Below are 23,365 nucleotides of genomic sequence, written 5' to 3'. Positions count from 1 at the left end.
ATGACTTTGCATTTATTTGGCTAAACATAAAAGCCAAATACCCAACTCCAGAACAAGCCAGTAAGACACATGGTATGCACACAGGCCCATACAGAAAAACCAGCACAGCAAACACTGACTGGGAGGAGCCAGCTTCAAGCAGCCACTGCTGTGGGGCTGGAGGTGACAGCAGGCCTGGGTGATGCCATGGCTGGAGGTGGGCAGCAGATGCCAGACCGTCAGTGCTAAGACCAGAGCCTGCTGCCAGGCATCGCTAAAGCTTCCCCTGACCTGCACCCTGGTGCCCTCCCACCACAATACCTCTGGCCAGCACGACACATTGGGGAAGCAAAGAGTCAGAAAGCCAAATCTCCCCACTTTTATTTATTTAGTTGATTCCCTTTGGGGGAAAAGCAAATTTTCTGCCCCACGTATAAGGGGAAAAAGGGACTCGGAGCTTTTTTCCAGGTGGCTGTGTTCAAACCGAAACCGCTCAGTCAGAAGATGCACTGGTGATCAGTTACGAGATTCCTGGCAACAGTACATACCCATTACCAACACGGCTTCCTAGGCACGAGCGGACGTGCTGGGACGCAGAAATCTCAGAGTTTATGACAGGAAACAACATCCAGGCAAGCAGCAAAACGCAGAACTCGTCCTCCCGTCAGTCAACCAGATCCAGCTCCTTACCTGCAGCAGGTGGGAAACCCACACCTTTACACCAGGGAGCCTTTGGGAGCAAGAAGGCCTTCCTGAGGGCAGGAGGCAGGGTCTGTCCCACCAAAGTCACCACTACTGCCAAGTGTATTTGCTGCTGCAGCACCTGTCTTTGGTTACAAGAACTAGACCACACGATAAAGCCCCCAGCCTCTATAAAATGCATGAACCCATGTCAGTGCAGGTGTGTGCCACAATTTCCTCAAGAGACTATAAACCTCCTCCTGCAGCTCTAACCAGCATGCTGTTGAAGTGCCAAGCTCTTCATGTCTTGCTTCCACCAGCATTCCTTGGCACCTTTTGGCTTTGCCCTGCTGCTGCTGTTCTCTGCCATCAGAAAATCCTCTCCCAGGGGCTGGCTGCTGCTGCCAGCAGCTTCACATCCCAGATCTACAGAGCAACTGAGGTAGGTCTGTCTCACAGGAGTCAACATCTCTGGATTTAGCAGCATCAAGCTCCACATGTTCTTCAATACATGATTGCAAAGTTCTATTTTTCCACTATACCTCTCACTTCATTCTTAATTCAAGTGTGTCTCTTCTGGATGCTTCTTTGGAAGAGTGTGGGAGGGGTTAGGGGTGTGCAGGACATCCCTGAAGCAGCAGCACTGAGTACATCTGTGGGTAACAAGAAGTTCCTGGAGAACGTAGCTCACATCTCTTGCCCAAAAATCAAGCTCTGTCCTATTGCTGATAGGACAAGGCAGCACTGGAGATGAGGATGGTCCAGAAATCCAGGAGGAAATTTAAAAAAAAAAAAAAAGACTAGTCTGGGATTCGAGTGTCCATTTTAATTTAAGTGCAAGGAGGAAGGAGAGATTATTGGTTACAAGAAACAGCTCTGTTATTCCAAGCTACATGTAAAACCATGGCTGGCTTTTACCACGCACCCCAAATTTTGCAGAATGACCAAGAAATACGTTAAGCTTTCCGCAGAACAAACCACCATCCAAAACACCATTGTTATCCAAAATTACAGAACACTGTTACATAACTTGTGTTTAAAACAGCAGTAAGGCTCTAAAGCAGCCTGGCCTTTGAGATCCAGCTCAGGAAAGCAACGCAACACCCATATTGAGGGAATGGTGAGGATGAGAAGGTGGGGAGGATGAGGGAAGAGAGAATGTGGGTGATATAAAGCAAGTGCTCTACCACTCATAAACCAGGGGATTAACAACTGGCTTGTACTAAGTGACCATTATTTGCTCCTTACAGCTTAAAATCCATAGCAGCCAGCCAGGCTCCCAGAGCTGTGCATGTCTCTGCTGAGACAGGTCCAAGTGGCAGATGAGGAATCCCCAAAGTACCCGCTCCCCTCTGGCCTCAACAGACGCACAGAGTCTCTGTCAAGCTCTTTGGGCAGCATGACAAAGGATCACCACAATAAAAGCTGGAAAGAAGTGGCAGCCTGCTCCTACCACAGGGCCCTGCATCCCTTGGAAGCATCGCACCGCGTAGACCCTGGGGTGGGCACTTGATTTGCCTCCTCGCACCTGCTGCTCCTCAAGCCCAGCATCCCGCTCTGAAGACCTCCCTGCAGCACTGCTGACCCGGATCCGAGCTGCCCTCTGCTCCCAGCATCGCAGGAGGATACGGGCAACTCAGCCCGGCAGCTCCACCCAGAGACAACGGATATCACAGGCAAACCCAGACAGAAAAGCAAGTGGGAGCTCCACAGCTACGCAACAGCAAGTCCAGTCTCTCCGGCACTGGCTGCAGGGTCAGCGTGCACCGACGTGCTGGTACACTGGCACGCAGCACGGGGAGGGCAACTGCCTGCAGGGAGCTGCTGGCCACAAAGCTCGGCGTTTATTACAGACACGACAGCAGGCACGACTTGGACCACGGTTTCTAACGAGCAGATTGGATGTTAAAATCCTAAAAAGCCGCAGCGCCCTCTGATGTTCTTTCTGACCTGCCTCAAGGAGTGGAGCAAGCGAGCACCAATTTGTGCATTTATTGCACAAGCCGGGTATCCCGTCACATGGCACCGGGACCCTTCACTGGGGTAAAACGTGCCCTTCCTCTCTCCAGCTGCACACACCAACACGGACAGCGCACCGGCTGTACGAATTCACGTTTTCTCCTTATAGCAGCGACTTCACGGCACCAGTGTAAAGGACTGCTCCAGCCCTTAGAGCACAGCGACTGAAACACAGACAGACACGCACAGAGCACAGCATTGAGGGGCCACGGGGACAGACAGTAAAACTTGTTACACACCAGAGACTGGGACGAGGAACTTCTCACAGGAGTACACACATTCATTTCCTACCTGGGCTCTTACACACCCAAGGAAACGCATGGACAGCAAGTGCCCCGAAGCAAATATTCATTCTCTTCTCTCCAACAGCAACTGAGGGCTGAATTTTAGCTCAAGATTTAGCAGTCTTTTTAAGGTTAGCTGGAAAGGCCTTGCCCCTGCAGCTCCCCTACAATTTGGAGCCGCAAATGCTGTGCATTTACATGGTGTACAACCCTATGGTGCTGCGAGTTCTTCCAGGGTGCAAGTCCTCTGTGCTAAGCTGGTAGCCCCCTCCCCAGCACATCCTCACCACAACACGCTGGGAAGCTCAGCCACGAGGCACACAAGCACTACAGGGTCTGCTGGATCAATTCCTATCGGCTTCAGCGCAGCAGAGACGTCTCTATTTCCTAGAAGCCTCTTTACACCACTGCTTCTTGCGTGCTCTCGAGGTCATGCTGGTTGAGGAACTGAGGGGTCTCTCGTTTGGCAGCGTCATGGATACTGCCTGGGGGTCAGGCGGGAATAAGACAGAGGAGCTGAAGGAAAGAAAGGACAGACGGGGTCTTCCCACTCTCCCTCTTGCCTGGAGGTCTAACAGGGGAAAAGAAACCAAAACAAAAGCCATGCTCCAGTGCTACTATTTGCGCTTTAAAAGAGTATTTTCTTAAAATATAAAAACCATCTTCCCCCTGGAAACCACTAGAACGTAAACAATAAAAAGGGGATTTGGGGAGGAGAAGAGAGAAGAGGTTTCAATGTGCTTCCAGGCAGCAGCCCTTGCTAAGAGCAACGGGTGCCTCCAAGGCCCTGCGCTCACCGTCAGCCCTGTTCCTATGGCTCTCTTGCTCATTTAGAGTTCCCCAGTGAGTCCGGACTTAGGATTCGGCGATTAGCGGTTCGCAGCAAATCCCGGCTGATAGCTTAATCCTCTTCATCCTCGCTGATGTCGTAGGTGACTGCAGACTCATTCCTGGAGCGGTTGGCCGGTGAGGAAGGAGGAGTCTTGGTTGAAAAGGGCCAGCGGAAGGAGGGAGACGGGGAACGGTCGTGCGTGGGGCTACTGCTGGGACTCTGCTTTGGGCTGATGGCCTGCAGCATCCGGCCCTTGCCCTCCTTCAGCATGTGTTTCTAACAACGAAAGAAGGAAGACAGTTAGCATGGCTCAGACAGCGATGGAAAAGGACACTACTTACAGCTCGTGCAGCATTTTGAGCTGTTGTGTCCCTTCAATGTTTTGTGCAATGTAAGAGCAGGAAAAGCTCAAGCATCGCTCTAGGCTTTGGCAACTGCAGGCAGTGTAATCATCACCCATTTCCAAGAACCTCTAACGTGAAATGCCTGTGATATTTACCCAGCAGCACAGGGGAGCCTGGCAAAAACAAGTAGCTTCAGATTCATCCTAGACCAGTGACAGTGACCACCAATCAATGTCTTGGCTGCTCAGTGGCCTGCTGGACACAAGCTGGAGTTTACAGGCCAGCTTGTGGGACATGGAGACTTTTCACTCTACAACCGTAACTGGCATTAGCCCGTTGGCCAGGGTGAGGGCTCCCTGTAAACAGGCTGCTCAAGCCTGGGACAAAGTGTCTGGAGACTGGCAGCACATCGAGCACTGCAACAAACTGTAAACCTTTGCTCTGCAGACTGTAGGCTCCAAAAGCCCTACAACGACTGTAGGGCTCTCCAAAATCCCCTTTCCCCTTTACCCAGAGTGCCTCCTTACCAATGCGCCTTCTGGGCCAAACATCTCCAGGAAATTGCCGATGAACTCCCGAGACTTCTCTTCCCACTTCTGAATGAGATCAATACTCTTCTCCTCCACTTTCTGGACAAATTCCTTTGACTTCTCCTCTACATCCTTCACCCTCTTTTTCACCTTATCCACGCGCTCCTGGAGATGATATTTCTTCTCCTGTACAGTAAGTGGTGGATCAGAACACAGCTCACCAGATCTGAGTGGCGACCACCTCTGCTCTGTGTTATTACACTGAACTGCTGCTTAAGACTCAGCATCTCCATTAGTCTTGCGACACTTCTCCTTCCCTTCAGGGACACTTCTTCCCTAGACTAAATGGCAGACATAGCGGGGCTGTGAGACGCTTTGTGGCAAGCACTGGCACAGTACACAGAGCGAGACTAAACCCAGAGATAAGCACTATCTAATAGGAGTGCATGGAAGAGGGAAATATTTACGCAATGTACAGATTAGGTTTGAGTGACCTGCTGTAGGTCCCTTTGCATATCATGATAGCACAAGTCTTTTTGCTGGGTGTTTTTAAACAGAGGAAGAGTTACATGCCAAAGAGAGGACAAGCAGCCATTAGCTCTCCTGTTTCATTTTTGTATTTGATTGTATTTACAAAAATAGGCATAGCATCTGAGCGATAAAAAAAATGTTTACTGCTTTACTTCCAACATGAGAAGTGCTTTCTGCCATCTATTCTGCTTGGGGCCTAGAGCTGCTCAGCACAGGATCAGAACATGTCCTTCTCTCCTACCCAAGCACTGCTGCTCCTGCAGCTTCAGAAAGGGCACAGTACAGTGAGAACAGGATCAGATTTTATCCTAACAAATGACTGTACCTTAAGAAGGCGGCTGAGGGAAGAGGAGAGAGATGAGACACAGCAGCTGCTGCCGAGAATAACCCACACTTCATTCAACTCGAGAAAACACACACTTCACCACACACCCTGTCTCCAGCTTTTTCAACTTGCAAAACATCATTTCTGACAAAACAGCAGTATTAGCAAAACCCCAGTTCCTCTGGGTGGGTCCCAGAGGTAGTTTCGGGGGCAGAAGTAGTCTAATTTCTACTCCAAGGACACTGGCTTGGTGCAACTGCTTAGCTCTGCAGAGTGGCCTTTTACTGGCATGTGGCAGGACTGTGCTACCACTAGACAAGACTCTGCATCTCCACGCTCTGTAAGATGCTGCTTCATGCAGCTTGTGGTGAGACACACTTCAACTCACGTTTATGAAGCTGACGTTGAGCTCTTTAGCTGTGTAGCCCCGCTGCAGGTTCCGTCTGGCATAAACATCATAGTCCCGCACGATCCGGGTGATGATATCTGATGTCGAGATCCCCTCAGTCCTCTGAGTTGGCGCAAACATGCCTAAAGTTGGGGAACAGGACCCAGGACAGCTGTAGCAAGACACATGGCAAAAAGCTGCTGCCACCTCTATTAGGAAACAATCTCTCCTGTCAAGAGCTCATTTCCTAACTGTCCTCACACCACCACATCTTTGTCCTTGAATGTACAATACCAGAGTCCTCTTTTCCGGGACTATGAGGAAGATCTAAGTAAGACCAAAGCATGTCAAAACCATGCCAAAATACCATGTCTTCTAATGAAAAGCTCTTCACTTTAGCTGGTTTGAAGACTATTGACTATAATCCACTGCATACAGAATAGTGTGGTGACAAGGACAGGACAAGGAGTCCTACAATTTAGTGGGCGGAAACATAACAAGCTCTGATGGTCAGGTTTGGATAGATTTAAATAAGTTGCACCCCCACTGAGTTTTACAGAAAACAGGTAGATGAGTCACTTTGCTAAATTCATGAGATTCTCCATTTGTGAGAATCTGTAAGCCAAACCATAGTGTTTTTTCGAAAGGTGGCTGTTAATTCAATCACAATAACCAGATTGGAAGTAGGAATTAATGCTGGGCAATGCTTGGCCCAAGACATGGAACAGTCCTAGCCTTATGAAGTAGGGCCCAAAGCTGGGCTTCTTCCTGCCCTGAGACCCTCCTGGGCAGATGTTGTTCCCAGAGGGGCACAGCTGCTTTCCCAGGCATAATCCTGCCATACAGTGGCATAGGAGAAACTCCAGCAGATCTTTGACAGGAAGCCCTGGAGAATCTGACCCAGACCCACCTGCTTCTTTTATATGCTTGTAAACATCATCGCTGCCAGCAGAAGAATAGGGGATGTCATCATGCGCAACAAAGTCGATCTGAAAATTAAGAAAGCAATGCGAGTCAACGTTTTATCTTGACCATGCAGGTCTCCTGCTTTCTGCCAAGGGATGGTAACTTCTGGCTCAACACCTCCACGCAGGGGTGTGACGGAAAACAGCAAGACACTTTCCCCTCTTAGAAAGCAACACAGAGCTGTCCCAAGTTCTCACTGGCAATTCCGTATCCATTTTAGGCACGCACCGGAGAGGAAAGGCTGGGACTAAGGAGGCAGCTGTTTTAAGCTCCACAGACAAACGGCTCATTAACAGCAACAAGGGTAAACTACACAAACTCCCTTGGAGACTCCCTCAACTCCCAAAGTGGTTCAACAGATGTTAGAGACTCCTTTCACTTTATCTTACCGACTAATAAAAGACAAGACAGCTTGCCTGGTCTGCTGCTGCAGGGAAGCTGACGTAGATCTAAGCTGCTCCTGCTGTAAGGAAGGAGTTGGACCAGAGGCCCTCCAGAAATCCCTTCCAATCCATGTTATCCTCTCCCTACTGCATTTCACACCAATCTGTAACCAGCATCAACTTCTCCTGGAACAGTGAGAACCCTCTCAGGTGTTTTCACCATGTCACAATCTCTACTTTTTTTTTAACACTACCTGCCAGTTCAGCAAGTGCTTCTAGTTTCCCAAGCCGCCCGCTCAATTCCCATAACCCAGTTCATTCTATATTTAAGGAGTTTCAACAGAAATGGGTTGCTCAGGCACAGGTCACCCCCATGGATGAATTCTTGCTGTAAAGAGCAGGCACAAACAGAGGCTAATCAAAATTCAGAACGGATCAGATGTCACAAGTTACCCTGTGCTCCGCCAGGAACTCAGGGGTGAGCGTCCACGGTGCGTTTCTCACCACTTCGTCCACATAGCGACAGTGCTGCACAGCGTCATACCGCTCATTTTCGTTCATTACCGTGAAGCCCTTGAAGTTATGGGTCAGCTCATCACTGCAGACTGAAGACAGAGGCACAGAGAAGAGTCAGCCTGAAGTACTCACCCCAGTGCTTTACAGCAAAAGGACCCTGCACGCACCCCTGCTAAACCAGGCCATGCCAGCTGCTGGTGCTGGCACTTTCAAACACAGCTTTTCCAGCCACAAAGCACCATGAACAGGGCGGGGTGCCAGGCACTTAAACTCCTTAGCAATTCTAGGCAGGCTGTTTGGAGTTTTTCTGCCCAAGCTGGGGACATACACCCCAAGCCCGGGACCTACACCCCAAGCCCTCAAGGTCTCTGGAGCCCACAGTGCTTATCAAGAAAACCAGCCGATACAGAAGACAACTCTCCTGGCCCCTGGGGCTCCATCAGGCAGAAATCTGCTTATTAACCTACGAATGTCTCAGGCCTGGAAACTGAAGCCCATGAAAAAAAAAAATTCCCTAAGCTCCTTATTTCAAAAAAATTCCATCCCACAATCTAGTTCTTGGAAAGTTGTATTAAAACAAAGGGTGAGTTCACAGCAAATCAAGTTGGCTTAATTATTATGTTCTACGAGAAAATAAATTAACTCCTCCTAATCTGCAATGTAAGGCACTGAGAAAGAGGGAGTTTTATTACCAGACTCTAAAGTAAACAAGGCATTACCAGTCTCACTGGTACTGGATGTATTTATGTTCTAGACAAACAGATGATAAAAAGCAGGTGAGATCGCACCCAGCTTGGAGCTTATGTTCACTTGGGCTGTGGCCTCTTGTCTCAGTTCCTGGTGCAACGGGACCAGTTCACTGCCCTCCACCTCCTCAACAGTTTCCCAGAGGCAGGGAGCATGGTTACACACATCGTGCTGCACTAACGTTTTACTAGTTTGACCTGAAGTTATTTTCCTGTTTGATGTACAACATTTATGCACGTAGGGATGTCCTTCCCCCTGCAAGATTTCTAAGCTCAGAGTGCTTTGTAGGTTGGAGCTACAGCTCTCCTCCCTCCCTTCCCCTTCCAGGTAGCATAAACAAAAAATGCAGAAGTATCACTATAAAAATACCCTCAGCAGCAAGTGAAACTGTAATAAGGAAACAAACCACACAAAGATGTTATGATGGCTCTATTGCAGGATCAGAGCTTCATTTTGCTTCAAAGATAACAGTAGATGACAAAACTAGTCAAAGGTACTCTCGGCTCTGATACTTCAACATCATTATGCAGCCTGACCAGAGGTCATCTCCTGATAGACAACATACACAGCCTGATGTGTCTTTAAGGTGGGTGAAGGTACGGTGCCTGACAGATGCCAGAGTATTACAGCAGCCAGAAGAAAGGTGTTTCCCCCCCCCGCCCATTTATTCTTGAAGGAGACCTGGCTGAAACACCTCTGCTAGATGCCCTCAGGCAGTCAGCAGGATATTCCTAGCATCCTTTAAAGACTTTTGAACAGATAAAATGGGGAACTTATCTGAAGAAATGGGGCCTCGCTGACTTCCATGTGGCCAGGCACCATGCCCATGAAGCCACTATTACCTCCATGCTCCTAGTGGGACCTGTCTGAGATCAGCTATAAGCAATCCCCAGCAGAGATCTGGAATGGGGAAGTGACTTGCAGGGTGATACAGGTGACACAAAGCTCAATCAGCCACAGAGGGACTGTTCCTCATTCTTTAATGGTCTCATTCAAGAGGCAGATAGATGTCCAACTGCCCCTAATATATTTTGATACTCAGATGTGCAACTCACCAGAATTCATCAAAAATTAGAAGGGTCAAACTAGAACAGCCTGATCACAAATCTTTTTCTTAAGTGCTCATTTGGTACAGGACATCTTTTTGCAGACATACTAACTCTCAATATATTGCAATAAGACTCCAAGAACGTTTGGGATAAGTGGCTGCAGTGAGAGCCGCTGAGGCTGTAAAGACAAAAACTCTGCTATGCCATCTGTATGCACAACCGTGATGGAGGTAAACTGTACTCCTACGACAGCCAAAGTCAACACGGTCACTCCTTACCTCCGACAATGAGGTATGTGTTTGGGAAGAGGTTCTTCGCTTGCATCAAGGCCCGGGCATGTCCAGAGTGAAATAAATCAAATATTCCATCAGCATAAACTCTGACAGGGCGATCCACTGTGGGGACAGAGACACATTTGTGAAGATACCTTCCTGGAGAAGCAGCTGCTGTTCATGCTCGCATTTGGGGACCTTCTGAAACTCTTAGGGGTGTTGCAGAAAACTGGCAGAATGCAGAACCATAGGCAGGAAAGATTTGTGAAGAGAAACGGCTGGCACTCTGCCTTCCCCCATGGAAATAAATGCAGCTGAGTATCGAGCTGAAATACAACCAGGTTCAAAGACAGACTCAAAACCTACCACTTACTCACCAAAACAAAGTGAAGGGAGACCAAGGGGAAAGCAAATCCTGACATCTCCCTCTTATGGAAATCCAAATGCAGCATTAACTTTTTGCACAGCAGTGAGCTACCAGAGGGAACCTGGCCAAAATGTTTCACAGGTGCCTGATTTCCCCCTGCCAGCTAGGATGGTATCTCAAGATCTTTTCAGCATCCTCCTCTGCAGCCCACTGCCACAGGTATCAGTCTGGCTGAGGGACCAAACTGTTCTAATTCCCCACCAGCACCATCAGCTTCCCCAGTCCCATGAAGTATATGGCTGTATCAAAAAACCCAGCTGGACTACTCAAAGAAAAGCAGACACAATTCTGCCGAACCGCTGGCACTGACAGCTAAATCCATAGATAAATAAGGAGGAACAAAACCTTCCACAGGCCACCTCTGCCAGGGGAAACTGTAGCTCTTCTCTTTGAGGTCAACACACAGGTAAAGTGACATAGTCTAGCACTGCCACGTAATAGCAGGAGGCTCCCTGACTCTCCTGGGACCACAGAGGACTCCAGCCCTCTTGCTGCTGGTAACAGAAAGCCCCACGTTCTTGGTATCTGATACACTTCGAAACAGCCTGCTGCTCTCTGGCCCAATTCGGGCAGACAGGCTCAGAGGAGTGGTGTGAGCAGAGGCACACCAAAGCAGCAGCAAGGCAGGGGCAGAGAGAAGAGCTAGCAGGAGAGCTGAAACCCCCTGGGTCTGGGCAGAGTCCTGAAGGTACCAAAGGATAAAGCCTGGAAGGCAGCAAGAGGATGAGTTGATGCAAAGGTAGGGTTGTTAGATTCCAGCTAAGCAGAGGAGTCAGTTTGAGGACAACCTCTTACAATCAATCGTTTTTCAGCAAATCCACCTCAGTCTGAAGACGCCAGGAGGCTCTGGAGAGCCAAAGATCTGGAGATGTGAGACTGCAAAAGCTTTCTGTATACCAGAAGGTAATGGGTCCTGGCAGGCCTTTACTGAAGTGCAATCATGTTCTGGAAAGTGGCTGCGACATCCTTCCCTTTTCCTCTATACCTGCAGCAGCTACAGTTCCTGAGTGCAGGCATAAACAGCAACAAGGAAGCATGCAGTGTACTTTAGTCTTAGCAGGCAGGACAGCCAACACTGCTGAAATCAGAGACCTCTGTGCAGGTTCTGGAGACTTCCAGCCGGGAAATTAATGTGGACTGTGAAAAGCACTGGATTTCCAGACCCTCCTGCAGGAAACCACTGCCAGGTCTTAATCAGAGCTGGCTCATCTCTCAGGAACAGTCAGGTAGGTAGAAGTGCAGTATTTTTATTGTTTCTGTAGCCATAACAGAGAGGCCAAGTAAGACAGCACCATCTGCACAGTCTGGCAAGAGAGGCAGCCATCCCTCAGGAGTCAGTCCTGCCTCTGTCTCCCCTTTGGACTTGCAAAGAGAACAGTGTTTTTTCCCAGCCTGGTTTACAGAATAAAAAGACACATTCTTCTTGTGGGGCTGGCCTACTGTGTTTAACGACACTGACTTTAATTCGAATCGAGGCTAGAATGAGATATTCTGGACAAAGATATATGTTTGTTTTACTTGTCCATTTCAAGTTTCAGAAAAGATGACTTTTAAAGTGCTCAACTTTAAGCTGCCTCAGACAAAGCAGTACAGAAAATCGTTCAGCTCCAATACTGCTCTACAGCTGTCAGTGGCACAAGAAGAGCTAAACCACAAATATCTATTTGCTTCAAATAGTCTTACTGGTGAAGGTATGGCTCCTCATACACATGAGCTCCAATTTCAGCTGTACTGGCAGGCCCAATTTCACATGGGAACAGTTATCTAATCACCACAGCATTAACTAAGTCATCAACTACAAACCTCATCTGACATACGAGGTTGGTTCAGCCTCAGAGATATCACAGTCATACTCGCCTCCCCCTCCCCCCCCAAACCCCAACATTCATACAACCCCCCTCCAGTCCAGTTTTTTACTTACATGGGGTTCCTCTCATCGCTTCTTCATACGTTACTCTGATGTATGGCTTGCTGTAATCGATTTCCACTTCATCTGAGAAGGGAGCCGGCTCCCTCAGTCCCTAAACAGCCAGAGAAGGTTAGCGGTGAGAACGCAGAGGTGAGTGCAGTGCACAGCGGCAGCACTGCCACTGCAGTGTCCTGGTCACTGAGTGACTCGCTCTGTCCTTGCACGATTCAAACACGTGTACTAAAAGACTAATTAGTGTCAAACCTCAAAACAGCCCTGCAGCGTGACTAGCCTGAGTTTAGAGAGGAAGTGAGAGAGAAAAGTAGAATTAAGAAGACAGTAGTCATAATGGACCCAAGAAAACTGGAGGCTCAGACCTGCAGCTGGTAAAACCCAGACTTCTGACAAACAGCAGTTCACAGCAGCACAAGCCAAGCTTCATCACACCTCGAGTTTCATCACAAGCTCCAGCTATGCCCCCCGGGGCAACACCATCACTTTTGCTGCGCCTGAGTGCTTGTGCTGTGATGTACAAATTGTAACAGCTCCTTGATTTGAGTACATGAACGGGCAGAAAAGCAATACCAACAGCAGCACAAACTCCCAGGGAATATGTGTATCATCACCCATTTCTGAGCCATACATAGTGAGAGATTGACCTCAATCTGTGGCAGAATATCTCCAGCTGCTGCAGGAAAACCCCTCTAATCTGCTAGCTCCACCACAGCAGTATGTTTGATCAGCAGCTGATGCCCAGGTATTGTTTCTAGTCTCCTCTGAATGGAAACAAAACATCTGCCCTTCCCAGAACAGAACAAACAGCTCAATTTCCTCTTAGCTGGAAGGTGTGGGGCAGCAATGGATGTCTCTTTCCTGAGCCAGAAGACTAGGAAACAAGCTCACAGATCATCACAATAATACCTTCAAGCTGCAAAAAGCTAATCAGCAGTTTCCTCTCTGACTTCCTGTCCCATGGCAGCATCCTGCCATGCTGCCCAGCACCACTGCAACCAGAAAGACCGCTGCTATTATTGCTAATGTCGTTCCTTATTAGAGCGCTCAAAGTGAGGTGCACAAGAAAGCAACCACCAACCACTACCCTCAAGCAAAACGATGGTGCTGAAAGTCTCCTTAATTTACTGAGGCTCTGGTACCCACTTTCACACACCACCTCCTCTACCAGGATCCTTACACAGCTAAGGCCCATGTGTCTCTCCCTTCATCACTATCATTATATCTGGGACTTGTGAATAAAACCAGATTCTTTGCGGTTTGATAGGCACACACCTGATACGAAGCTAGGAATGAAAGCATTGAAAAACCCATCAAAATGATCAGAGGATCCCAGAGAAGTGACCTCCAAAGCTCCTGCCACAGTCTTGCCCTTTCTCTGCAGTGCCTACAAGGGTCAGGACTCAACCTGACGTGCACAATACAACAGGATTATGCATCAGCAGGCTGGTTACTACCATCTGCTGCTGAGCCCCACTGCTTTAGTTGGGAGCAGTAAAAGCTTAAAGGTAATGTCAGAGTTAGGCAACACTATTGTTCTTGCTACTATAAATAAAATATTTCACAAAAGGAAGAAAAAAAAAAAGCTTCATCAGGAAGGTCTGTGTTAGCCTCATGGCTAGAAAACAGCCAGGAAGTTTAGAAAGTGGATAGATATTATTTGTCTTGTGCTGTTCGCAGACAGATGCTTTACTTCTAACACAGGACAGACACCAACTTGAAGAGCAAGAGATTCCCATGGAATAACCTGTGCACTTCTCTTTCCCTACCAAAATATGCGGGGTCTTTAAGAGGAATAGGGTGGGGTTTGTCTTTAAGAGGAATAGGGTGGGGTTTGACAACAGTGAAGGATTTAAGGCTCTGTGGGATAAGTCATGCAACGCCTCAAGCTTCCATTCCCAATGCTTGTCTCCCCAGTTCTCACTGCTGGTGCTGCTCTTACTTCACCATCATCTGTCGAATGCCCTGGGACAAGACTGAAGCATTCCTGAAGAGCAAAACGTTGTTATCAAAGAGGAAAGCTGCAACACATCACCATATTTTGCCAAGGACTATGACCCCAATATGAGGTGGCAGGGATTGTAGCTGGCTTTTGGCAGAGATAGGAAAGACCAACTAGAGCACACATGGTACACAGGACAGCTCCACGAAGAGGGCAGAGAAGAGCTGTAAAAAGGCCATCATCACAACATTGTGGCAAGGACAAGTTAAAGTCAACTCTTTACACTGACATTAACTGGCACAGACCCCCTTTAGAAGAGACTCCACTGGCTTTAGCTTGTTAAAGCCATCCCAAGGTCAATCTAGAAGAAGAAATTCTTTTGTTTTGGGTTGGTTTGGGTTTTTTTTTCTTTTTTTAATGAACACTCCTGAAGTATCAGCAACATAAATGCAGTCTCCTGCCCGACCAAGAGAATCAAGCGAACAGTCATCTTCCTGGTGTTTCAGAGCACAGGTTCTATAGATTGCTTCTGTGCGTGCCTGCAGACTTCAGACCCTCCTGCAGTTCCCCTGGCTCGAACAGGGCTGCTTTCTGTGAGGTGCATGAGTTGTTACATGCATGTTTGGAGTATTTCTCCCTCCTGCTCGGTCACTTAAGAAAACCCATCTGTGAGAAATGAATTCTTATTTCTCCATGGATACCTGTTCGCATGCCTCTCTGAGTTCAGCTTAAGTGACACAAACAAGCCGGACACACCACAAAAGCAGCTTAGTGCCGCTTGCCTCAGACCTAATTTAAGCCCACGTTGTATGTATGTTATCAGTATGAACAAAGGAAGATTTTAAACCGGCTTTGCAAGAAGGACAGCTACTGTTATTTGCTTCTTGCCCCCCACTCCTTGTTTTCTGCGTCCACAGAAAAACCATCACATGTATCTTTCTGCTGTTACAGCTCAATGTCCTAATCTTGTAGGCACCTAAAGCTCCTGTCTCTGCTTACTTACGAATGAGCGTCGGGACATTTTTGGAGGGATTCCATCCAGCTCTGTCGCTCCATTGGGCCCAGATCCATCTTTTCTTCTCTTTCGGGAATTCAGCCTGGAGGAGGTTGGCGGCTCCATCTTGCCAAGTGCAAGAACTGGAACAAAATGAAGGAGAAGGGAGAGAGGAAAAAAAAAAAAAAAGAGAGATATTTCTCAGCTCTTCCAAAGCAGAATCAGTCAACAGCAGACACAGTGTACAGAAGGTCAGCGCAAAGACACAGCCACCTAACAAGGGGCTTAGCCAGTTGTATTTGGCGTCAGCTGCCAAGGCTTGACAAACAGTGCCTGGTGGGAATACTGAATCATTTAATGCAACTCAGAGCTGTTCTGCAGAGAGAAGTGTGCAGCAGTCAGCCGGCTGGAGAGAAACTCACACAAGAGTTGCAATGCAAGTTATAAATCATTACTACAAGGCTAATTATACTATTTTAGCATCTGAAAAGCAATCTAAGGATTAAGGCATGCCCAGCTCTCCCCCAGCTCTCATTTCGATGAACGCAAACACTCTTCTACCCTTCTGCGCCTCCCTCTCACCCACCAAGAGAGATGGTGGGCGTGTGCATCCTTGTACAATCTCGACGGGAGGAAGGAGCAGGTTTAAGCAGAAGGACAAGGGTGAGGGAAGGGGTGCAATCCACAGTGGTAACTTAAATAACTAGCTGGCCTGCTGTTTGCTTTGTTGCTTGTGTAAGACCAAGCTGCAGCTCCCCAGTGGGGACAGCTCACCTTGGGATCGCTGTTCACCATGCTCCCCTCTTGTACCCTCTCACCACTGCAGTAGCAACTCAGCTGATGGTGCAGCAGCTGCTGACACCACATCAGGGCAGACTTACTTCTGGCACTTTAGGTACCAGGTTGTGATTAGTGGTGGTTCAGCTGAACTGCTTCTGAGATGAACAGACAGACAACCAGTGTGGGACACAAATTGTGACAGCTGTCTGGAAGTAAGCTACCCTTGCTTTTGAGCTGGAGTCACCAGTATCTTCCTAAAAGGGCTCTAGAGCATTAGGAAGCCCAGCACTTCACAGAGCTGAAGCAAAGCTAGGGATTTATAGAAAGGCACGACAGCAAACATCCCCTTTTCAGCTGCTGCAGGAGTTAGAAATGGGTGCTAGATTTGCAAAGTTTATAACTAAAGAGGAGTATTATCCCTCTTGCTCACTTGAAGCGTGCAGCAAATGGCACTTCTGACCTGTCGTTCGCAAGAGCAGCATGACCTCTCCGCCCACGAACAATGCTTATGTGTGTGCCTCAACACCTTAATAAGACCTGTGTGGAATTTAAAAAAGTCTCCCCACCCACATGCAATGGGTGTGCTGGAACACATTAGGTGGGGCAAGCGTGAGGTAGGAGAAATGGCAGACAGCCCCCTGAACACCACCTCTCTCCTTGGCAGAGGGTCTCTGCCAAGTGTTCCTACTCAGGACGATCTGGGACTGTCCTCAGAAAGGGCTGCTGGGCAAAGCTCTGCTGCTCAGCAACCAAGAAGTGTGGGCTTTGTGAAAGAGAGCTGTTAAGAAGCAGATGTAATGATCAGACTCACTCAAGTGCAAATGACTCAAGCTAAGGAATGTTCCAAAATAAGGAGTCAAAGGCAGCTTAATAACATGATAACATACTGCTGTCCCCACCCACCGTCAACAAAATGATACCTTTTGAACAAGTTTAGGGCCAAACACAGCTGAACTGGTTTTGGGTTACATGCATGTGAGTATCCCAGACCTAACACAATGCACTAAGAACAGGAAAAAAGAATGTTAGGTGACTGGGAAGCAAAAAAAATAGTGGAGAAGAAGAAAGTAATGGTGAAGAGCAGCCACAAGGACATTTCAGAACCGCATGAGCCATCCAGCACTCATTTCATAACACCTGTGAGTCAAGCAGAATTTTCCCCTATTCTAGTAATTAATTTACTATTTCCTAACAACAGACAAACATACAAGAGTGTGCAAAAGCAGTCTCAGGCAAAAAGAGTTTGCAACCCTGAGCTTCAATTCTTCAACACTTAAGCAAACGTTTAACTTTCAGGAAAGATCTGTGCTATAAATGCAGCAGCTTCGAGTGCCTCTGTGAAAACGCGGGGTATGACACAAGTAATTCTTAGGTTTTGCAAGATCTTGCAAGCACACTGTATCAGTTATTCACTTCACCACCATGGTCCTATCAGAAACCATCTAGTTCACAAAAAGCAGCAGACCTCTCTCTGTGGTTCAAGTAAACCCAGCATTCATGGAAACAGTGGGGAAAAACAGCAGCAGACTTTCTTGTTACTTGGTCAAAACAATGTCACTGTTTCAAGTCACCTGTTGGTCTCTGACCACTCGCTTTCCTTCCCTTCAGGGACAATTAAAACATCTGTTAATACCCTGAATGCAGTCATTCTGAACCACTGCCCAGCAAAATATTAAAAAGCACTGGCAGAGGCTTTGGTGCTGAAGAACAGACATAGCAGCCTCTACACACAAACAGGTAAAGCTCTTCCCATGTTAGCCTGGCCCATTGGAGCAAGCAGACTCCTCTGACACAAGCACACTCGCTGCTGAGTTATCACCAGCATCTCGCTGCTGGGTGCAGCGCTCAAGGCCAGCCAAAGAGCTGCAGGTTACAGCACAGGGCAACACTCGGCTCTATGCTGATGTACAGCAGCACTGTCCGAGCCCAGGAGAAACCTCCAAAAGCTTCTTCCAACCCGTCCCACACCCAGCCAGCCGCTTTCCTCCACCCTCACTGACTTTTCCACTTCTCAGTGTATATGTAGTCAAACGATGGCAAACAATAGCTCTAGTGAATGGATTTGCTTTGCATTAAATAAGCAGCAGCGGTCAGACAGCACCAGCCACCCAGCAGCAGCAGAAGCTCTACCTGATGTACCAAGGGAGAAACCTGCTTTGAGGACAGCACAGATATGCTCTCTCTGCTCTGATGTTACAGTATGAATGTTGCTGAAGGAGCCTCTGCAGCGTCCGCAGAGCTGAGCTGGACACCTCAGGAGTGAAGCAACTCTGCTAATTACTCAAATTAATGCAGAAATTAAACAATAGTTTCACCAGTCTTCAGAGCTTTAAAATCTCTGTCCTGTGGCTAGCACGTTTCTGGGAAGTCCTCCCAGCACCAAACTCGTCTTCATTAAAAACTAGGAACACATTGCTGTTAAAAACAAACTACGCCTTACTGCGATAAAGCTACTAATCTTAGAACATTTCGTTTTAACTCAAATGACTAAAATAGCATCCCAAACAATTACTTACTAACAACGGGATCAAGAATCTGTAGCTGAGCTTAACACACGAGCACACAGGTTTGCTTCCCTGAACACGTAAAACACTGACTGTTCTAAAATTAATTACATTTCCAGCAGATGGGGAAGGGGAAAGAGAAGATAACTCACAAAGCTCACTCTGAAAAACTCCAAGATAAAAACCAAGCATAACCAGAAGAAAAAGCCCTGCTGTAAAATATTCACATCGTTCTGTTTTGTTGAAGGCGTCACCCTCTTGCATTACTGAGTCTGTGATGAACACGAGAAACTGCTTGTTAGGAGCAAAGTTAAGAAGTGCCACATTCAGGAAAGCCATGGGCAGATCACAGCCTCGGCGACACTTTACAAAACACCTGGGGCTTTGCTTCTGAAACTTACTTCTTTGGGGCACATCCTGTATCAAAGACCCGCCTGGCATCACCTGCCAGCTCACCTTGAGAGAGAGTTGTATGGGCTCTGTGAGGAGCCGCCGACTGCCCGATGGGAGAAGAGCTGCTCTCCCCGTCCGAGGGGAAGCAGCTGAAGAGAGAAACAGCAATTTTCTTTGAACTGTGAAAAAAACAATGTTCAGAAATCATCCACCACTTTGCTGAAAACAACACTATAAAGCTCATATAATTTGCCACTGAAACACAGACACTTCTGAGAGAGAAGGACAAGCACTGATTACCATGAAGAAAAAAATAATACATAGGCAGGGACGGAATTTAAAACTTCTCCCTTAGTTGGAGTTAACTACACCATCATCTGAGCTGGAATTCAACCACAACACCAAAGTTCACTTCTCTGGCAGATGGAGAAGGTCAGAATAAGTGCAGCAATCTTCTTGCTTAGCCAAAGCCTTATCTCACTGTCCACATCTCCACGGACAGTACTGATGTTTTGTTTACCCTCAGTGGTGTCAGAGCCCTGCCTGCCTGGCACAGACGAGACATGTCTGCACCCTAAGCGCACTGCTGGCATGAGGACCTGGCCCACCTGCATTCCTTGTGTTCTGACATCCCAAGGAATTTCTTGAAGAATACTATCTGCAAATCTACATGCACTAGCAGGATTTCTTCTGCCACTTCCACTGCTTTTCACTTGCAGATTGATGGGCCAAAGCAAAATAAATCCTGCTACGTAAACTGGAAGCCTGTGCAAAACAAGAGCCGGCTCCAACAACTCAGTAAATGCTCCAGCCCAAAGCTGCTGCATTTCCCACCAGGGAACCGAGTCAGCTCCAGGCTGGCACACTGGAGCAGTGAGGCCCCTCCAACACTGACAGCTCCCGGGCTGCCTGGGTGATACTGCCTGCTGCCAGGCTCCCCTATCATTCCTCTCAACTTAGAGGGCATTGGCACAGTCAGATGTGACCGTCAAGTGCTCCTTTGCCTACAAGATCATTCCACTTTACAGGAGCAAGCTATTTCTCTTCTGCTGACTCATCTGCAGGCAAATACTACTAAACTTTGCATTCTGCCAGCTGTCTGCAGAGAAGAATTGCCTTGACACATGGACTGCATGTAAGTGAGAGCCTCAGGGAAAAGGAAGAAGTCCTGTCACTTCAGATAATTCCCCTGCCAGGCTGTGAAGTACCTAGTGATCCTGCATTCCTCGGCCACCCGGAAAAGAGAATCCTTCTCCCCCGTTCTCCTCCAACTCCCAGTTTACGAATAACCTTACTGGCGTGTATCCCTGTAGAGATCTGTTGTAGACAGAAAGACTCAGAAGAGGTTAATGACAGAAGATTCCTCACAGTGAGAAACTGATGAAAGCCTGTTTACAAGACGATGGTTAACCTGTACTTAACTACTGGGAGAGATCAGGATCTGGCTTCAACCCGTGCTTAAAAAAATCTTGCCCAGTCTCCAAGGCAACTTGATTCCCAGTCCAGGCTTGCGAGGGCCAGATTCGCCTCAATCTCTAGACTGAGAGCATCTGCTTAAAAACTGAGTGCTACTGGCTGCGACCCAGCCTGCTCACCTCCAGAGAAGACCGCGACTCTCCCCAGCACAGCTGCTCTCCCCACAGCCAGCATCTGCTTTATCGAGACTGTCTAAGCCCTCAAGCCCCTTATAAAGGTTACTGCAGGATCTGGCAGGCAGAGTCCTGTCTACACTTAAAGGACAGGCTGCTTCAGCTACTCAGGCTGAGCAAAAGCAGCTATCCTACTGTGTATTAATAGCCACACAAATGTATAAAAGGGATCCCAGTTCAGCTAGTGCCACAAACTGGTCTAACAGCACCCAGACCCAGAACGTTGCTATACTGGCTAAAAAAAAACCCCAAGCCTTGCATTGCCCACTGCTACAGGCAGGCTGGTAATATTTGCTCAAGCAGAGCCCAAGCATGCAGACCTGGTACCCATGTCCTGCAACAGATGAAGAGATACTGCTTTTCACCAACAAAGTCCCAAATGGCTCACGGTAATTCTTTTTTAACACCACAGTCGAAAACAGAGCAGTGTGATCACCTAAGCAGCAATGCTGTGAAACACACAAAAATAGAGAAACTGCTGGAAAGACCTTCTCCATGAACTCCCGGCCCTTCTGGGTACATCATAACCCCAAGGCACGGAGTGTCCTGGCATGCGACAAAGTCTCTGCTGCAGTTAGCGAAAGCAAGAGTAGGGTTTATGCAAAATATCAGAGAAGATGTGGAGCCTGCCCAGGGACAATGGTCACACTATTCTTGCGTGTATCAAGAATAGTGTGACCAGCAGGAGCAGGGAAGTGATCCTGCCACTGTACTCGGCACTGGTGAGGCCGCACCTGGAATATTGTGTCCAGTTTTGGGCCCCTTGCTTTAAGAGAGATATTGAGCTCCTGGAGCGAGTCCAAAGAAGGGCGACTAAACTGGTCAAGGGGCTGGAAAATAAAACTTATGAGGAGCGGCTGAGGGAGTTGGGGCTGTTTAGCCTGGAGAAGAGGAGGCTGAGGGGAGACCTGATTACAGGCTACAAATACTTGAGAAAAGATGGTGGGCAGGTGGGGGAAGGGCTCTTTACATTAGTGTTGGGTAATAGAACAAGCGGAAATGGGTATAAGCTTAGTCAGGGGAGATTCAGGTTGGATGTTAGGAAGTATTTCTTCTCTGAAAGGGTTGTCAGCCACTGGAATAGGCTGCCCAGGGAGGTGGTTGAGTCCCCATCCCTGGATGTGTTTAAGAATAGGGTGGATGATCTACTTGAGGATATGGTTTAATGGGGATTAGGGATGGTTGGACTCGATGATCTCTAAGGTCTTTTCCAACCTAGAAATCTATGAATCTATGAATGAAGTACAAGAATGTGTGGCCTGACTTTTCTGTCGAGTTGCATCGTGCTTTCTCTTTAGGGCTTAACAAGAGAGGCTTCAGAGACTTCAGGAGGCAACCTCCTTTAGTAGGTTTGTGCATCAATACCAAATCCTTGCTCCAACAATTATTTTTCTTGGCTCATTCTACAGTAATTTCAAGACAATTACAATCCAGATCTTGGACCAAGAAACGTCCAATTCAAGAATTCTAATAACTTTGTATATACAACAAATTCCTTCAGGAAATAAACTACAGATATTTGTCATCTGAATTTCAAAAGCAAATACGGTGGCTGCCCTCAGGTCCAGGGGTCCTGCAGATGGAAACCCATCAGTATCTGCCTCTGACCACACCAGCTGTAGGCTGGTGGACCTGGTGCTGCAACAGCACAGGGTGGGGACGGAGGAGGGAAGGCCACCTGCAGCATCCTGCACCTCCCTCCACAGCGAGCGATGGCTACCGAGAAGCATCACAGCTCTCGGAATTCCTGCAGACTTTAGCTCTAATTACAAAAAGAGTAATCAGTGCATCCAGGACTTTGGTGGACACAAAAAGCGGGTTAGAGAGGATGCGTGCCTGCACAGCAGCTAGGTCACACCTTCCTTCTCCGCAGTCAGGGCCACCTCCTCCTCGTTCTGCTCCTCTCTGCCCAGGCCTTGGCTGTGTCCCCTAGGCTGGTGGATGTCCTCCAAGCTCCAAGCCCTAAGGGTGCACTCCGAAAGTTTCCTAAAGCATCTGCTGCTGCCTCCTCTCAGGCTGCTCCCACCGCAGCCGGTCCCGCCATGCCCCGAGCGTTGTGCCCCAGCTTCTCCCCAAGCCCCCCCGAAGGGGAAGCAGTGCACCACGCCCCCTCCCCAGCACACATTGCCCCCTTGCCCAAAGCCAAGCGCCTCATGTCCCTACCAGCCAGCACCTCCCAGAGCCCCCCCACCGCACAGCGACCCCGCCGTACCCAGGAGGGGCTCCCCCCGTGCCTGTGCCACGGCCGCCGTGCTGGAAGAGAGGTCCCGGGAAGAGACCCCTGCCTGCCCCGCAGGGGTGGCGTGAGGTGCCCCCCATGTGCCGAAACCCACCCACCTGCCTCCAGCCCCCGGGACGGACACCCCTCCGGTCCCACAGCGAGTGCCCTGTCCCGGCACCCCGGCCGCAGACCCCGCAGCCATCCCAGACCCCCCCGTGTGCCCCCAGCGACAGACCGCGCAGCCCCCCGGGGTCCACCATGTGCCCCGCGACAGACCCCACGGTCCCCCCGCCGCCCCCCTACCAGCGCGCCGCCGGCCACACGCACCTCCGCGCCGCAGCCCGGCCTCGCCGCCGCTGCCGGAGCCGCTCCCGGGAGCGACCCCGCCCCGCTCTCACCAACGCCAACGGGGCGGCGGGCGGAGCCGTTGCGTGTCGGGCCGGAACGGCAGGAAGGGACCGGCCGCGCCCCGGGAAACTGCGCCCGGAACCTCCGTTCCGGCTCGAAACAGGTCCCGCCCCCGCCGGGGCGGGTCTCGGAGGGTCGAGGGCGGCCCGCGGCTCCGTACTTGGAGCGGGGGAACGGCCCCACGGAGGTTCGCTGCTGCGGCCCTTCGCGTGTCAAACGTAAACTCAGAGGATTATGGAAGGAGGGAGCCGAGAACCCCTAGGGCAGAGCTGGCTGCTCT

At 49.0% G+C, this 23,365-nt stretch overlaps 1 protein-coding gene across 5 annotated transcripts; it reads right to left on the bottom strand.

Annotated features, from left to right (window-relative positions):
- Positions 1-211: 211 nt before the first annotated feature.
- On the bottom strand, positions 212-23,031 carry PCYT1A (phosphate cytidylyltransferase 1A, choline). 5 transcript variants are annotated; one of them, XR_015222409.1, is made up of 10 exons: positions 18,871-18,901; positions 15,140-15,273; positions 12,195-12,294; positions 9,853-9,969; positions 7,716-7,867; positions 6,824-6,902; positions 5,914-6,056; positions 4,667-4,855; positions 2,114-4,071; positions 212-1,404 (listed from the first exon to the last, which is right to left on the bottom strand). XR_015222409.1 is itself a non-coding variant. In XM_086618482.1 (9 exons), exons 2-9 carry the CDS (start codon positions 15,254-15,256, stop codon positions 3,865-3,867), a joined length of 1,104 nt encoding a protein of 367 aa, XP_086474608.1. In that variant the 5' UTR covers positions 15,257-15,273; positions 23,005-23,031; the 3' UTR covers positions 212-3,864. The 5 variants fall into 5 exon arrangements, 4 of the variants coding, with proteins under 4 accessions (XP_086474608.1, XP_086474605.1, XP_086474607.1 ...); XM_086618482.1 differs by lacking the exon at positions 18,871-18,901 and adding an exon at positions 23,005-23,031 and having other exon boundaries at positions 212-4,071; XM_086618479.1 differs by lacking the exon at positions 18,871-18,901 and adding an exon at positions 22,981-22,992 and having other exon boundaries at positions 212-4,071.
- Between the last annotated feature and the right edge of the window lie 334 nt (positions 23,032-23,365).

Source organism: Tauraco erythrolophus, chromosome 11 (assembly GCF_009769465.1).
Source record: "Tauraco erythrolophus isolate bTauEry1 chromosome 11, bTauEry1.pri, whole genome shotgun sequence".
NCBI classification, from domain to species: Eukaryota; Metazoa; Chordata; class Aves; order Musophagiformes; family Musophagidae; genus Tauraco; species Tauraco erythrolophus.
This window is presented reverse-complemented; position numbering and strand designations above follow the sequence as displayed.